Below are 17,268 nucleotides of genomic sequence, written 5' to 3' on the forward strand. Positions count from 1 at the left end.
AATGTTGGGCTTCTTGACCTTGGAACCGCTATCTCTCCTTCAAGTAGCTCTTCACTTTGCCTCACGAACCCAGGTACCTCGTTCCAGTCTTCACACCAAGGAAAAGGGCCTAACACTACCGGGAATCGAACCCGGGTCCTTTGCATGCTAGTCAGCCTCGCAGATCACCTCATTTTTTTATTAATGTGTCGACTCGGTACGTTCATGAACATTCAGACGCCCGTAGTCAAAACCATCATGTAATATGGGCTGAAATTCGACAAAACAAATAATAATTAATAACAAGACAAGAGAAAAAGATTCCGAGTAACCAGGAAACTACGAGTACATTTGTACATTTTTTGTTAATTTTATTTACATATCTTTTAAATTTTTTTAATTTTTATTTGTATAAGGAATAAAAGTGAACAAAACAGGTCTTCATGAGTACGGGCATCAGTAACAGGGAGGCATCAAAGATCACAGGGGAACTTATCCAACACCATGTCTATTACAAACAAGAGAAAGCATATTTGCAAAAAGTACTCAGTAACGTGGGAACCTTAGACTCTTCCGGTGCACGGTCTCCAGATACTGGTGAAAGACATGGGGATCAGCGTCCTCCCCCCCTCCTCCCACCACTTCAGCAACGAAGTGACCCAGGAGCCAGATGATCGTATTCGTTTTTGTCTGACGAAAAAACGATACGTCCGGATGATGCGAAATTCATTCGAGAAAGCCGACCGAAGTGGCCAAGCGGTTCTAGGCGCTTCAGTCTGGAACCGCGCTGCTGCTACGGTCGCAGGTTCGAATCCTGCCTCGAGCATAGATGTGTGTGATGTCCTTAGGTTAGTTAGGTTTAAGTAGTTCTAAGTTCTAGGGGACTGATGACCTCAGATCTTAAGTCCCATAGTGCTCAGAGCCATTTGAACCATTCGAGAAAGCGGATCCAGGCCCTCGGGAAAGAACAGACAATTGTCGACGAATCTAGAGCCAATGAACCCGACCACAAGAGACCAGCCTGTGGAGTAAGATATCAGCATGATGACAATGAGCACAGTGGTCAGTCGAGAGGAGGCCTATGCGAAAAAGGCGGTCGCCAGTCGATATCAAACGGTGAATGACCCTTTACCACAACGTAGCATTTTCCATCTGTAATATAGGAAGACTAAGACGAGACCAGCCAGTTTTCCAGCATGTGGACAGGGAAGCTATTTCAAAAGAGGATATACAAGATGGTTGATCCCAACGGGACAATAACTCTCCAGTAGTGAGGTGCGTCTTTGAAAGGACATCAGCACCTAAGAAACAGTTATAAAATACTCGTGGATATGTCGCGAGCTAGGGTTAACCCGTCCGACATCAACGGGAAGAGTCAGTCCGACCGGCTGGAGATAGGAACATAAACGAGATGTGACGGAATACGCCGCCTGTGTACATGTTAAGACATTGCGTCGTACAAACAAGATGGACGCCTTCACCCTAATATCGGGTAGACCTAATCCTCCTAGCATGCGGGGCCTGGCCACCAACTCGTACTGAACGGGAACGATGTGTCGTTGCTACAAGGATCGACCGGATAGTTGATTGAGGCTGCAGGCCATCATCGCGGCAGGTGGGACAATCTGTGCTACGTAATACACTTTACTGAAAATACAGGTGTCTGAGGAGGCTAAGGAAACGGAGCTCGTATTCAAGGATCGCTCCCTGAACACAAATCGCAACCTTTCGCCAGTTAACTGCCGCCATTTTGGTCGGGTTGCGATCGACTACGACCTCTAAAGTCTTGTGGCGATCTACCACCGTTGCCCAAAGCGGTTACGGAGGCGGACGATAAAGTGGAGTGCTGTGCAGTTAGTTAGTAACGTAATTAGTTAGTGACATGTTTCATGGATCATTTTGCACGATAAATCGTAATGATGTAGAATGGGTCGTTATACATTCACATCGCAAATTAATTTGTATATATCGTTACATTCTGAACATTTCTTTTTCTTTCTTTCTTTCTTCCCCCCCCCCCCCCCCCCCCAAAAAAAGAAAAAAAAAAAAATACGCAGATGTAACTTAGTAATCCCTACTCATCACTTTTTACACATTGCAATAATAGAAATTCTTCTACAGAATAAAAGGAGTTCTCAAGGGGAAACTTTCTAAGTTTGTTATCAAATTTTGCTTTACTATCTGCAAAGATCATTTTGCGCATTTGAAGGGGAACGACGCTGCAACAGACCATTCCAAGTCGGTGGGCACGTACGGCAACAATGCACCGTCATATGACAGTCATATCACAGTCATATCACAGTCTACATCTACATCATATTCCTCAAGCCACCTAATGATGTGTGGCGGAGGGTACTTTTGTGCCACTGACTGAGCCCTCCAGCCCTGTTCCACTCTCGGATAATCCGTAAGAAGAATGATTGTGGGTAAGCGTCAGTATCGGCTCTAAATTCTCGAATTTTCTCCTTGTGGTCATTAGGCGGGACGTACGTGGGGGAGGGAGGGGGGGGGGAGTACTATGTTGTCCGACTCTTCCCGGAATGTGCACTCTCGTAGAAATTTCAAAAGTAAATTTCTCAGTGGTGCACAACGCATCTCTTGTAACATCTGCCAATGGAGTTTGTTGAACATCTCCGTAACGCTCTTGTGCCCACTAAACGATCTTGTGACGAAACGTGCTGCTCTTTATGGGGTCTTCTCTATCTCTTCGGTCAGTCCTATCTGGTAGGGATCCCAGATACTATACTCTAGAATCGGTCGAACAAGCACCTGATGAGCCACTTCTTTCTTGAATGAGCTACGTTTTCTTAATATTCTTCCTACGAATCCGAATCTGGCATCCGCTTTTCCCATTATTTGTTTAAGTGGTCATTTCACTTAAGGTGTGTTATAGCAGTAGTGGACACCGGAAGATCCTGAGGAAAATCCCAGCAGAGGGGTCGAAACGTCGACTATTTTGCGAAGTGCAGCCGAAAAAAAAAAAAATGGTTCAAATGGCTCTGAGCACTATGGGACTTAACATCTGTGGTCATCAGTCCCCTAGAACTTAGAACTACTTAAACCTAACTAACCTAAGGACATCACACAACACTCAGTCATCACGAGGCAGAGAAAGAAGTGCAGCCTAGGCGACAGTAAAAAACACTGGTCAATTGCAAGTAGGACTCTCACACTGAGGGTTCTGTGGAGACTTACACATAATTCACCCAAACTGGGAATCTATAATCTCAACGATTTTTGCCTGTTTTCGATATAGATACTGGCAAGATATCTGTTGTAACCGCGACCGGAACTGTCGCGGGGCTGCAGAGAATGAAAGCGCGGCGGGACCAAACGGGGGCGGCCCGTGAACAAACGAAACAAACGGGAAAGGACGGACAAGAACAATGATGGAAGACCGAGCAAGACCTTATGAACAACAACACGCAAGAAGCAATGCGGTAACAAGAGAGAACCTCACGAATCCACAACGTCCACACGTACACGGAAACGAAGTAAAGTAAACACGCTGTCTGTAGGCGAGATGTCGATAGACTCACACGAATATCAGACTGCCTCATTGAGCTTCGTTTTTGTTATTTCACTCTCCGAAATGGGGCGGGCTGACTGCGGCACAATATTCCGCTCTTCAGCCAGGTGAGTTACAGAAAAAAATGAGAAAAGTACACATAACATAGAATGGTATAAAGTGATGATTAAACAAGAACAGAAATAGATGAGTGTAAATGGTAGATTTAAAAACAACATAGACCACAGGCACACACACATGCGAAGAATGAACACTGTGAGCCGGCCGAAGTGGCCGAGCGGTTCTAGGAGCTTCAGTCTGGAACCGCGCGACCGCTACGGTCGCAGGTTCGAACCCTGCCTCGGGCATGGATGTGTGTGATGTTAGGTTAGTTAGGTTTAAGTAGTTCTAAGTTCTAGGGGACTGATGACCTCAGAAGTTAAGTCCCGTAGTGCTCAGAGCCATTTGAACCATTCTTGAACACTGTGAGTCGACACGAAAACAAAGAAGACTCCACAGTGGGAATTCAAATGAATGATACTGGCGTCACTGTTGGTGCTGGTGGAACGTAGTACTGCACACAACACTGAAGGAACACTGACACCACAGTGAAAACGTTATATATCACTGCACCGAAGAGGACCTACCACCGGGTGAAGGGAGGAAGGGGGAAGAAAATGGGGGGCTAAGATGGTAGGGGGAAACCAGGAGGGGGGTAGGAGGGGGCAGTGGAGGGGAGAAGGAAAGGAGCTGGAAGCCCAGGGGAGGGGGGGGGGTGAAAAGGAGAAAGAAGGTGTTCGTCAGCAGGGAAAAAGGAGGAAGGAGGGAGGGGGGAGAGGGACGGAGAGAGGGAGCCCTGAGGAGGGGGGGAAGAAGGAGGGATTAGATCTGGTAGGAGGGGTAGATGGAAGGCATGAGGACATCATCCTGAAGGAGGAGTTGGTGGAAGCCACCTTGGGCGAGGGTATGGAGTGTGTGGAGGTGGAGACTAGGCAGGACACTGTGGTACAGGGGTGGCAGCAGGCTAGAGAGGGAGAGGATGCGGGAAACTAAAGGATGGGGGGATCCAGTTTGCGGGAGACATATTGGATCTGTATTCATTAAAGGAACAGGAGGAGATGGAGGAAGCAAATCAGATCATAAAAGATCTGTGTGGGGGATGGGATACAGATGCAATAAGCGAGGTGGAGTGCATGGCACTCAAGGATTTGGAGGAATTTGTAGTAGGTGGGGGGCAGACATCCAAGCGGAGTGGGCATAACATAGGATGGGGTGAATGAGGGACTTATAGGTATGTAGGATAGTGGAAGAGTCTAATCCCCATGTTCGACCAGAGAGGAGAGGAGACGGAGATGTTTAGGTGCCTTGGCTTGCACTGTGAGGAGCTGGGTGGTCTAGGAAAGGTGGTGGTGAAGGGTGATGCCAAGGTACTTGAAGGTGGGAGTGAGGCCAATGGGGCGGCCATAGATGGTAAGGTAGAAATCTAGGAGGCAGAAGGGAGGGGGTGGTGCGGCCTACGATGATTGCCTGAGTCTTTGAGGGATTGATCTTAAGGAGCCATTGGTTGCACCATGCAGTGAATGGGTCAAGGTGGGACTGGAGGTGGCGCTGGGAACGTTGGAGGAAGGGGGCAAGAGCAAGTAAGGCGGTGTCATTGGCATATTGCAGGGTGGTGGGGGCTGCGGCATGTCTGCCATGTATAAGAGGTAGAGGAGAGGGGAAAGGGCGGAGCCTTGGGGCACACCTGTGGAGGGGTAGAAAGTGTAAGAGTTGGAGTTGTGGATGGTAACATGGGAGGGGCGGTGAAAGAGGAAGGAGGCTATCAGGCGAACATAGTTGATGGGGAGGGCGTATGTCTGGAGTTTGAAGAGAGGCCGGGGTGCCATACATGGTCATCGGCTCGTTCAAGGTCGAGGGATGCAAAGATGGTGGAGCGACGGGAATTGAGGTGAGTGGAAAGGAGGGGTCGTCAGGTGGAGGAGGACTCACTGAGCAAGAGGCAGATGCTTAAATACATGACAGGGTATGTCGCTATTGGCACCTGGGACCACGTGCTCCACCGTGGCGCCCTCACATTATACTCGGGCCAGGAGCGCGCACAGCCACGGCTTACAGAGTGATGGCTGCAGAGCCCTCTAGTGGTAATTGAGGTCCATGCTATCTGGTGTGGATTCGAAACCCACGGCACTCGGTAACAGAATATCTGTCCCAGGAGTTCCGAGAGCATATCAAAATCTCTACAGTAGTTCCTCAGGCTAGCCCCGATATACAAAAAGAAGAGAGTGGAGGATTATGTTTATATATGTAGATATAGAAGAAGACTTAATAAAAGGTTTTTATTTACTTACTGAAACGTGAGTGCAACTTACATTTTAAGTTTGTGTGCAGTAATATTCATCTATTATCATTTTGATGGATGACGAGTGCAACGCATGTTATAATGGGAAAAAATATTTTTATGTGATATAACTACAGTTTAACATTTTTAAGAGTTTTTTTACTTTGCTTTTACTGTAAAATCTTGCTTCTTATCAAATTTCATGATTCTAGGTCAACAGGAATTACCCTGTTTCTAAATGCTTGACATAAATGGTCGAATCTTTTTCTCGAATTAGCTTACAAGCGTAAATGTTTTACACCGCCAAGGAATCATAAGCTTTTGTGTGTGACACAAATTTGAACATGATATGACAACTTGTTCCAAAGAAAAAGGGGTCTTAATAGGCGGACAGACAGAGGGATGGATACAAAATGATAAAAAAAAACATTCTTTTCGTATGATATAATTACAAATTAAGAATTTTCCGGTTTTTTCCCTTTACTTGTAATCTGAAACAGTGCGTCTCTGCAAATTCCATGATTCTAGGTCGCTTTTGAAGACTGAGTTTTCCAGTATCTAAATATTCGAAATAGATGGTCGTATTTTTTGACTTGTGTGTTGTGTACTAAACTGGGGACCTAGAAACGATAGAGAGGCTTCGTCCCACCGTAGCCATCAGTGGTTCACAACCCCACAACAGAACACTCACCCCACCGTCGCCCCACGTCCAACCCACGGTTATTGTGCGGTTTGGCCCCCAGTGGACACCCCCCCCCCCCCCTCCCCCAGGAACGTCTCACACCAGATGAGTGTAACTCCAAATGTTTGCGTGCTAGAGAGTAATTATGGTGTGCACGTACGTGGAGATAGTGTTTGCACAGGAATCGCCGACGTAGTGTAACTGAGGCGGAATAAGGGGAACCAGCCAGCATTCGCCGAGGCAGATGGAAAACCGCCTTACAAACCATCCACAGGCACACCGGACCTCGACACTAGTCCGCAGGGACGATTAGTGCCGGGGACCGGCACGCCTTCCCACTCAGGAAGCAGCGCGTTAGATGGCGCGGCCAGCCGGGTGGGCTCATTTTTTTTTACTTAATTGACTTACAAGTTTAAAATTTTAACGCTGCCAGGGGACCACAGACGTTAGTATGAGGCAAAAATGAACTTGATAGTTCTACCGGTTCCTGAGAAAAAAAATGCTTAACAGTCGGACAGACAGATGGACAACAAAGAGATCCTGGAAGGGTTCTTTTTTACAGATTGAGGCACGAAAAGATAAAAAGCAAAAGTCAGTCAGGATCAGCTTTCAATATCTTGCAACCATCTTGAACACGACAAAGGTCACCGCCCGCTGGATTTTGTGACTGGTTACACAAATTAAAACAGCCTGCCGAATAGATGCAGCAGCAAAAATATTGCAGCCAAATGGTTCAAATGGCTCTAAGCACTATGGGACTTAACATCTGAGATAATCAGACCCCTAGACTTAGAACTACTTAAACCTAACTAACCTAAGGACATCACACACATTCATGTCCGAGGCAGGATTCGAACCTGCAACCACAGTAGCAGCGCGGTTCCGGACTGAAGCACCTAGAACCGCTCGGCCACAGCGGCCGGCTATTGCAGCCATGCCAGGCCGCACCATACGGCCTTTTTAGGCACCTAATCACTATGTGCAACTTATGGGTATCTCCCTATCATCCCAAGACAAACGATAGAAGCAAGCAATTAAAACAAGTGCATTCAGCGCTGCTGAAGCAAATGGCTCAAATGGCTCTGAGCACTATGGGACTTAACATCTGAGGACATCAGTCCCCTAGAACTTAGAACTACTTAAACCTAACTAACCTAAGGACATCACACACACACATGCCCGAAGCAGGATTCGAACCTGCGATCGTAGCGGTCGCACGGTTCCAAACTGAAGCGCCTAGAACCGCTCGGCCACATCGACCGGCTCTACTGAAGCAGGTGAAGACCCAACCAGCAAGGTGATGCTGTGTGTCCTTTGGGAGTTGCCATGGTGTGGTGCTACCAGACTATGCTAACTGTCAGAGAAGTACACTACACAAATCTCTTGACGAGATAAGTGAGACCGTCAAGACCCATCGTTGGAGGAACGTGTCCAACGAGGTGCTTTCGCTTCCTGTCAACACCGCAACTCGTTCTGCACAGGAGACTGTGATGCATGCTGCATCATTGGGCTATCAAATGTTGCTTCACACAAAGCATTCTCCTGAAATGGCACCCAGTGACTTCTCAGTTTTCCTCGTATAAAGGAAACATTCCGTGGCAGGCGTTTCCAGAACGACGAGAGATGATTATCGAGGTGGAACATTTCCTCAAAAACCAAAATGCAGTCTTGTGCAACTAAGGTCTCCGCCAGGTCACCCACCATTGTGTATTGAAGGGTGAATATGTAAACAGCACTAAACACCATTGTTATGATTCATGGAAGCATCTTGATTTCTTCGAGCTGCTAATTAAACGTTATGACGTTGTCAAATGCTTAAAATGTAAAAAAATAAACAATAGATTACCTTCCAATGATACGTTTGTGAGACAACGTTTTGTTGGTGAAAATAATCAGCTAGTCTCTAGTGTGCGAACACTATAACAATGAATGGAAAAAATTAAAAGAGTTGCTTTGAAAAATGGCTTCAAATCAATCATAGTAAGACTCAAGTAATGTATAACGAACATATCGAAAAGAAAATAGTACTAATTAACAATAAAATAATAGAGCAAAATAAAATGCAGCATACGACTCAATAGACTGGCAATCCCTCACCTCTACACTAAAAGACAACAAAAACCGCCGGCCGCGGTGGTCTAGCGGTTCTGGGCGCGCAGTCCGGAACCGCGCGACTGCTACGGTCGCAGGTTCGAATCCTGCCTCGGGCATGGATGTGTGTGATGTCTTTAGGTTAGTTAGGTTTAAGTAGTTCTAAGTTCTAGGGGACTGATGACCAGAGCTGTTAAGTCCCATAGTGCTCAGAGCCATTTTGAACAACAAAAACCACTAACCTGGTCAGAGAAACCCTTCCAAACACACACTCCAGAGTTAAATTCATGGGATAACCCACTGATTCTTTTGAGTTAAAAACTGGTGAACGGCAAGGGGATGGACTCTTCTCATTGCTCTTTAACTGTGCCCTAGAAAAAGTGGTCAGAGTGTGGAACACAAAGAATTTCGGTCGCAACGGCTTTCCGGCACATCCGAGGGAATTGTTTTCTTAACTCACTGCGACAAGCCGGCATCAGAGATTTAAAATAGTGCTTGTATTAAATCGCGATGTAACTGTAATTTGTAGCTGCGCCAGCACCAGTGAAGTGACAGTGTGTGACCAACGTGATGTTATGCAATGACCAATGTGATGTTATGCAATGAGCAGGGCCGTGGGGCGAGGTACTGTATGTGTATGTGCGTGTGTGTGTGTGGGGAGGGGGGGGGGGGGGGGTTAGCAGCTGAAAACGTGACGCCACAGTCACGAAGACTATCGTCTTGTGTCGATTAGTATCGAGCAGGACTGAGGAGCAAAGTGACACAGCTACAGGGACAGAGGAAAGCACCTGTTGTTTATGTTGAATCTCGTCGTTTTATTGTTTTGGTTATAGGAAATGATATTTTAAATTGAATTTCAGAATAATATTTTGTAAAAAAATGATTTCTCACTGTAGGTTTTCGAAACTGGTAATTTTTATGGCTGTGGTTGAGGGAGGGGTGAGGGGTGTGGGGGAGCGGTTGTATGGTTGGAGAGATGCGTTGCGACACCTAAAATTTTAGAAATCAAACATTGAGATGACGCATAGCGGAATCTGACTCGGAATAAAAAACAGAGACAAAGTCAGTTGCCCAGCGTTTGCAGAGATATGGTCCTGCTAGCCGAGACCTGAGAAGAAACCAAACTCGGACTATAAAAATGAGCAGAAAAAATTGGTCTCAAAATCTTCTTCGAAACGACCAACATAGTGACAAACATAAAAATACCACCGAAGAGTCTTAAAATGGGAGGAAAAAATAGAAATCGTTAGAGAATTCAAATATCTTGGAGAGTGGATCAGCTGCAATGTCACCGACAAAAACTATGGAATCTAGAATAAATAGAGTTGTACTGGCCTTCCAACGCAACAAGGACACGTATAACAAAACGTCTCTCTCACGCAGTGCAAAAATTAGGCAATACAGCACGGTAATGAAATCAGAAGCGCTACACGCTGCCGGAACGCTGTCCATCAGCAACCATGGCCCATTTGAAAGGCTGGAGATAAAAAAGGAAGATATTAAGAAATATCCTAGGCCCCTAATTACATAGGAACAAACTGATCCATCAACAGATCGAAAAACTCTCAGACTGAAAGAGGAAAAGAATAATTGATTTTTATGGTCACATCCTGAGTATGAACACAAATAGACTAAATGAAAAAAAATTTTTTTGACTACTTCTGTAACAAAGAAACAGAAGACTTAAAAGAACTACAAATCACAGAAAATATGTTCACAGATAAAACTGCAAAAAAGTGACCCAAGGCAAGAAAGACAGGTTCCAAGTCAAAATCAAAATGAAATGAACGATCCAAATCTCTGAAGATGAAAGGAAAGCAATTGAGAAAGAATGAAACATTACTGGGGTAATAGAAAGACAGAGAACATTAAAAAGTGTCGGATCTAAATTATTCCAATGTCGGCTGAAATGAATGAATGAAGAAGAAGAACCAGTTGATGAGCTTTTGTATGTGGTTAACTTGAAGACAATGTCTGGCTGGACAGAAAGAGATACAAATGGAAGAGCAAAATTGTGTGGAGTGTATTTAGAAATACTAAGGTTTTTCAAACTAACCTTCTACTGTTTCTGAAAAGACAAGTTTACAATGAGCTTATGTTGTCAGTTCAGACTTGAGACATTGAGTTCCATGTCAAAACTGTCAAAGAAGCAGAGTGTTCAGCGAGGAATGGAGAGATGCGTATTGCCAATTGGTAGCACAAATAGGAACCACGGACGGATCAGGGAGCAGGATGAGCGGACGATATAATTATGGCTTCAATGAATATGAAGGGCATTCCATAGAGAAAGCAGCTTTCGAAGTGCCCGCAGTTACTGTTCTAGCGAGCTGGCAGCATTGAAAGTGGCACGATTTTCATCCGTTTCCTTTGTGGTCAATAACGAAGCGCTTTACAACGGAACAGCGTGTTGTCATAGTGAAAACGTCTAACAAATGTTGTGAATGTCGGTGCAAAAGCTGTTCGCTAACTCAATGGAATGTTTGGTCTATATAATGCAGCGAATAAGACGTCTATGCGAGACTGATCACTAAATTTGGGTAAACTGGTTCGGTTGTGGACATAAACCCTCGGGGCAACCTTGTGTTAGCCCCTCTGCGGAAAACGTGGGCATAGAGAGTGATAATGTTACTGTAAGTTTGGTGAAACCTATTCGCCGACGTTCACAGCAGTTGCCAGAACTAGCATGCAAAAAAGTGTGTGAAATCTTATGGCACTTAACTGCTAAGGTCACCAGTCCCTAAGCTTACACACTACTTAACCTAAATTATCCTAAGTACAAACACACACACCCATGCCCGAGGGAGGACTCGAACCTCGGCCGGGACTAGCCGCACAGTTCATGACTGCAGCGCCTTAGACCGCTCGGCTAATCCCGCGCGGTAACTAGCATGCACCGAGTTTTCAAAAAAGATATACACCTTTGGCCAGAAAATCCAACTGATACAAGAACTGAAGCCAAACGAACGTGGAAAGAGTGAAACATTTGTACAATGGGTGCTTACGAAACAAAGAGTGAATAATAATTTCATAATTTCATCAACAAAATTATGTTCACTGATGAGGTGCTCTTTCTGTTGAACGGCTTCGTGGACAAGCAAAATTGCACGATCTGGGGCACAGAAAATACTCGAGTAAGTGTGGAGAAATCAGTAATATTTCATACATGATTACAGGTGGCATATACAGCAATAATATGCACAATTACTTAATGTCATCAATAAATTTATGTGTTATTATGCACTCAGAAGTTGCATTCTTTATGGGACACCCTTAAAAATGGAGGTGGGTGGGACGTGTAGGCTGCCACACGAGTGGCAACTGGCCCAAAGAGATCCTTCGCTGAGACGATGACCTAATGGAAGATGGGTAGGTGACATTAGAAAACAAGCAAGAATTACTTGGGTGTGTGTAGATGAGGATTTTAATGCAGGGATGAATTCCGAGGAACCTTTTCTTCAGCAGTGGATGTCAAATGACTGGTGCTGATGATGGCTACGATGATAATGATGATTTTAGCCCGACGAGTATTTTTTCTGAACGAAAAACAGCGACTTAGACACATCTACTCACCTGTGCAAAATGTCGTAGGCAGCCTATAACTCTGTGATTAAGAACCTGCACTCTACAAGCTGTATAATACGTGAATAAAATGTTACCCTTGTGGAACAATTGATTCAGGTCACTGTAAATCCATTACCGAGGAGCAGAGGGGTCCGTAAGTGGAGTAGGGGACGGTTTACCCCTCATGGACTTGAAGCAAAGAAGTTTTACTTATCACAGAATTCTGACATATTTCTAGATATGATTATCTGCGATTGTACTACATCGCAGACTGCGTAGCGTGACGGAAAACATTTAGGCTCTAGTAACGTGTATGTAGTGTTGGACTGTTCGGTTGTTAGGCTTGACCACAATTTCCGCAAAGACGCCTCATCCCTCTGCTGCACAACAATGATTTACCATTTGTCTGTGGTCAAAGAAGATCCATTACTGCTTGCTCATATCACATTCCTTTCTACAGTCACAGAGCGGTTGTAACAGATTCTCAAAAGCATGATTTTACAATAACGTGAGAGAGTTCATCCGGATTTCGTGTATGGAATCAAATGTGTTGACTGAAGAGACAAAATATCATTTTCTGCGCTACAAGACAGAAGATAATAAGAAATTTCAAGGTCAAAAGATCTCTACTCCAGCAATGGTGACTTTCTCGAACTCCACGGAGTGCAATACAGCTCGAGACGCAGCAATAGAATTACGAATTCAACACTCTAGTTTTTTTCATGTCTGCACAAAAACGTACTAAACTGGGAAGACGAGGACCATACTGAGTAAGTCCTATGCATGTTATGAGTCGGTTATAACGGCCAATTTGAGGTTGTTTCAGAAGGCTGCCCACGCTTGTCTGGCCGGAGTTACGTTTCATCCAAACAACCAAAAAATGTAGTTTTCAAAGCAGATTTTATTTGAATTTAATTACACCAGACAAATCTGAAAAACATAAAGCAAGCAAATAGCTTTATAAATCCGTTATCGCGATGTGAAATTCTGTAAGCAAACAAAGTGTTGAAGATGGGGTCATAGCTGAATAACCGTTGTAAAGTTTATATCCTGTTTCTTAATTTCGAAAAGTATTAATCAGTGACATTTCTGCAGTTGGTTTTGTTAACCAACAAGCTGATCTCCAGTTATTATAATTGTTTCCTTCTTTAGATTTTTAATTTGCTGTGTGAAAGTAACATTATTGTTATATGAAAAAAGTATCTTTTGTGAATATTTCTAAGTGTATTTTCGACAAATTTGAATTTGTCTTCTTCATAAGAAAAACGAACTCGTAAAATCACATATTGACATAAATGGATGCTGAAGCCATTTTTCTTATTAAGAAGACAAATTAATTTTTGTCGAAAGTATGGTAAAGGGTTAACAAACCTTTAATTATGTAAATAGTTGGCTGTTACTTCCAGTCCTATCAAGTTTCTATGTGCACCATTGCTGAAGTGCTGCCATATTTAAAATTCTAGAATTTTATGATTTACTTTCAAAAAGTATTGAGTTAAAACTATCAATCAGCTGACATACGAAACATTTAGTGTACTGCCTGTCGAATTTAGTTACAGGCGTATGACACATTCTCAAACACGTCGAATCAGTTATATCAAAAAGTCAGTTTTACAATCTGATCCCTTCTTGGATAAATTTCTATGGAGGACTATGTCAGAAATTGTATTTTAAGAGGTAAGACGAACTTTGTCTATCTTCATAGCTGATCACTCAGAGAACCCAGGTTCGATTCCTGATACTACCAAGGAGTTTTCCTTGGTGGCAGAACTGAAACAGGATCCACTCACTTTCATGATGCCAATTGAGGAGATACTTGACCAAGTAGTCGTGGTGTGTCTGGGTATGCCAACCCGACAACGGCTGGAAGGGCAGCGTGCTGACCACAAGCACACCGCATCCAAGTGATGCTATTGGCTGATGGATGACACAGTGGTGGGTTGGACCCGATTGACCTGCTTGTGGTCAGAACAGTAGAGCTGAAGATGGAACCTCTCGGTTGTATTGGAATGCCATGAAATGGATATTTTGTGCATACATATCAGGATACAGGCAGAAGTAATGCTGTGAGGCTGGGTAAGAACATGCCCAGAAGAGGCGAAATCATGAGTTCGTGTCGCAAACTGGCACACAATGTTAGTAAACCAGGAAATTTCAAAGACATATTTTTTATGTTTGCTGTGCAGCAGCATTGGTGGACTGAATTCTGACAATTTGTTGGAACACAGTGCAAGAGTCTGATATAGCACACACAACTACTACAATTCACTTCAACTTTTGTTCACACATCCCCCCATTCAAAGAATGGATGTTTCTTGATGCAGGCAGTTAACAGCTGATTCATACTCAGCTTGGGACTGTATTTATACTGACACTGAGTTGAGAGTGCTGGCAACTGCGACTGCATCTCCATTCGATGCCCTTATACAAAATCCACTGGCGTCAGAATCGAGATCTGTGTCCATGTTGTCCGCACTGTAAAGAATGTCCTCTGTAGATATGCGGTCTGATAAGATTTTCATAATTCCAACAAGGCGATCACTGGAAAGCAACTGCTGTAGAGTCTTGTTCACCTGAAACAGAAAACCCATATTCCAACACAGAACAAAGATTCTGAAAGAATATCAATGCACATAATATAGTATTTCAAGGACATGGGTAAGTATTGCACTCTTAATGAAAAGAAGTATCACTGTACATAAATGAAATGGCAGATGTGAAAATCTTTGGTCTTACCTGTGATGACATGAAGAAGCCACTGTATGCTGTTCCTATTGTAAAGCAGGAAATAAAAGTTTTGAACCCACTTGTGTATCGAATGAAATAGCTACAGTTTATTTCTGTCCGTTACACGTTTCAAAGGCATAAATCTCCATCATTAGGTGCATTTACATGGAGTAATTAGCATTTGTATGTTATGTTACGAGTTTGGAGTAACTTGCGGCACTGCCTAGCAGAGAAAAACAAAACACTAGTTCAGTACATGGCTCATAGTTCTTAGGGGTATTTGACTGAAAGTACGAATGAAAATATAAATGTCTCTACCGGACATTGCCCGAGATTACTCCAGAATCATAACACAAGAATCCATAGAATCAACCTGATTATGGACGTTTGAACCTTTAAAACGTGTTGTGGAAATAAACAGTAAATGGTGGCGGTAAACTTGCTTGTTTCATTCGGTATCTATGACCATCAAGGTAAAGCCAAACAAAAAAACGTTTCAATTTTTGTAATTTTAGTCCAGAATGTTCAAATTTTCTTGAGTCGCATGGTGCACCCTTCATCCACATCTGTAGTGCCCTTAAAGTTCATATTCTCACAGCAACAGTTCCTCTCCAGATGACACATCGCCGGAGAACAGTTCCTGCCATGACAGCTGACTCCATCCGACATGCTTACGTCATGCACTAGTCATTTACATGGTATGTACCCTGTGTTGGTCCACCTTTGGAACGCATTACAGCCGCGAATTCCTTGGTAGGTTTCCGAGAGTTTAATGAATCAAATACTTACGCACATGTCACGCAGTTCCCGCAAATTACGGGCCCCGTGGTTTGCGAGGGCAGAGTTGACATCTAATAGCATCTGTGATGTGTTCCATCGGTTTCAGATCAGGCGAATTTGGCGGCTAAAACATCATGCTCGTGAGACAGTTACCTTGCTGAAAGATGCTACTGCTGTCAGCAAGGACACCAAACATGAAGGAATACAGATGGTCCGCAGTAACATTCATGTAATATACAGGGTGTTTCACTAAATGTGTTTGCCTCTGTAAGTTACGAAGTAACAGGCAACGGAAATATTTATTGCGGTAGTTCACCATAAGAAACGTTACACTGTCTGTGGAGCTATGAACATAGTTTATTGTATTATTATAGAAAAAGTTACAGCAAAAAGATACAATTTTTAAATGGAACAATAGTTGTTTCTATCATGCACTGGAATCAGTAACAGCAGCTGTGTATACATCAGTTTAAATTACATTCATGTCACTTTTAGTTTGAGAGCTACAACCCTTCAAAGTTTCAGGGGCAGATACCACACACGCTGCGCATAACGCAATGCGACTTCTAAACGTGGTGCGGCCGAGTTGCAACGTCGCCGGTGTCACGGAGCGAGAAGCTTCCTCGATGCGCTGTTAGACTGCCGACTGTCGCCGCACACGGCCCTATCCCTGACAGTTTGAGCCACAAAAACAAACGGGGCTCAATGTACCACAGTTACTGACATCGGATGAAGACGGCATACATGAACATCGAGTACGTTGGCATGTTGCTGATGCTCGGCGAGTGCCGACACGATGCCACTGAAGCATCCATGGCATTCGCGGTGAGATATCCTAGGCGAAGAGCTCCAGCAGCCATTACGTTCCTACGTGCCGAACAACGACTTCGGGAAAGAGGCAGCTTAGTAATGCGCCGCAGTAACAGACGAAAAACTGCAAGCAGGGAGGAGACGGAGGTATCTGTTTTAGCTGCAGTACACCACGATACTCATGTAAGCTTACGAGACGTTGCTGCAGTCGCTGGTGTCAGTCTCACATCTGTGTGGCGTATAGTACACGACCACAGGTTTCTCCCGTACCGCCTGTCACTGACCCAAAAGCTGCATGGGAACGATTTCCGTTCGAAGGTTACATTCTGTGAATGGTCCATGCGTAATTTCACGCTGGAGTCCTTACAAGGTGTTGTGTTCTCTGATGAGTCCACGTTCACAAATTATGGTGCTGCGAATCGCCATAACTTGCACTACTGGGCCGCAGACAATCCTCGGTGGGTACGACCTGTCGACCGCCAACGTAGGTGGTCTATTAATGTATGGTGTGGAATCCTTGGGGATCAAATCATCACCGGCCGGTGTGGCCGAGCGGTTCTAGGCGCTTCAGTCTGGAACAGCGCCACCGCTACGGTCGCAGGTTCGAATCCTGCCTCGGGCATGGATGTGTGTGATGTCCTTAGGTTAGTTAGGTTTAAGTAGTTCTGCATGGATGTGTGCGATGTCCTTAGGTTAGTTAGGTTTAAGTAGTTCTAAGTTCTAGGGGACTGATGACCCCAGATGTTAAGTCTCATAGTGCTCAGAGCCATTTGAACCATTTTGAAATCATCG

General features: G+C 44.3%; 1 protein-coding gene across 1 annotated transcript in view; it reads right to left on the reverse strand.

Moving 5' to 3' along the window:
- LOC126456570 (uncharacterized) overlaps window positions 1-17,268 on the reverse strand; it is a gene marked incomplete at its 3' end in the record, with an annotated part of 67,324 nt that overhangs the window by 1,364 nt on the left and 48,692 nt on the right. Inside the window, exon 5 of the mRNA XM_050092320.1 lies at window positions 14,533-14,732. Coding sequence (XP_049948277.1) covers window positions 14,533-14,732 — 200 coding nt within the window. The remainder of the gene's footprint in view (window positions 1-14,532; window positions 14,733-17,268) is intronic.

Source organism: Schistocerca serialis, chromosome 1 (assembly GCF_023864345.2).
Source record: "Schistocerca serialis cubense isolate TAMUIC-IGC-003099 chromosome 1, iqSchSeri2.2, whole genome shotgun sequence".
In the NCBI taxonomy this organism is placed as follows: Eukaryota; Metazoa; Arthropoda; class Insecta; order Orthoptera; family Acrididae; genus Schistocerca; species Schistocerca serialis.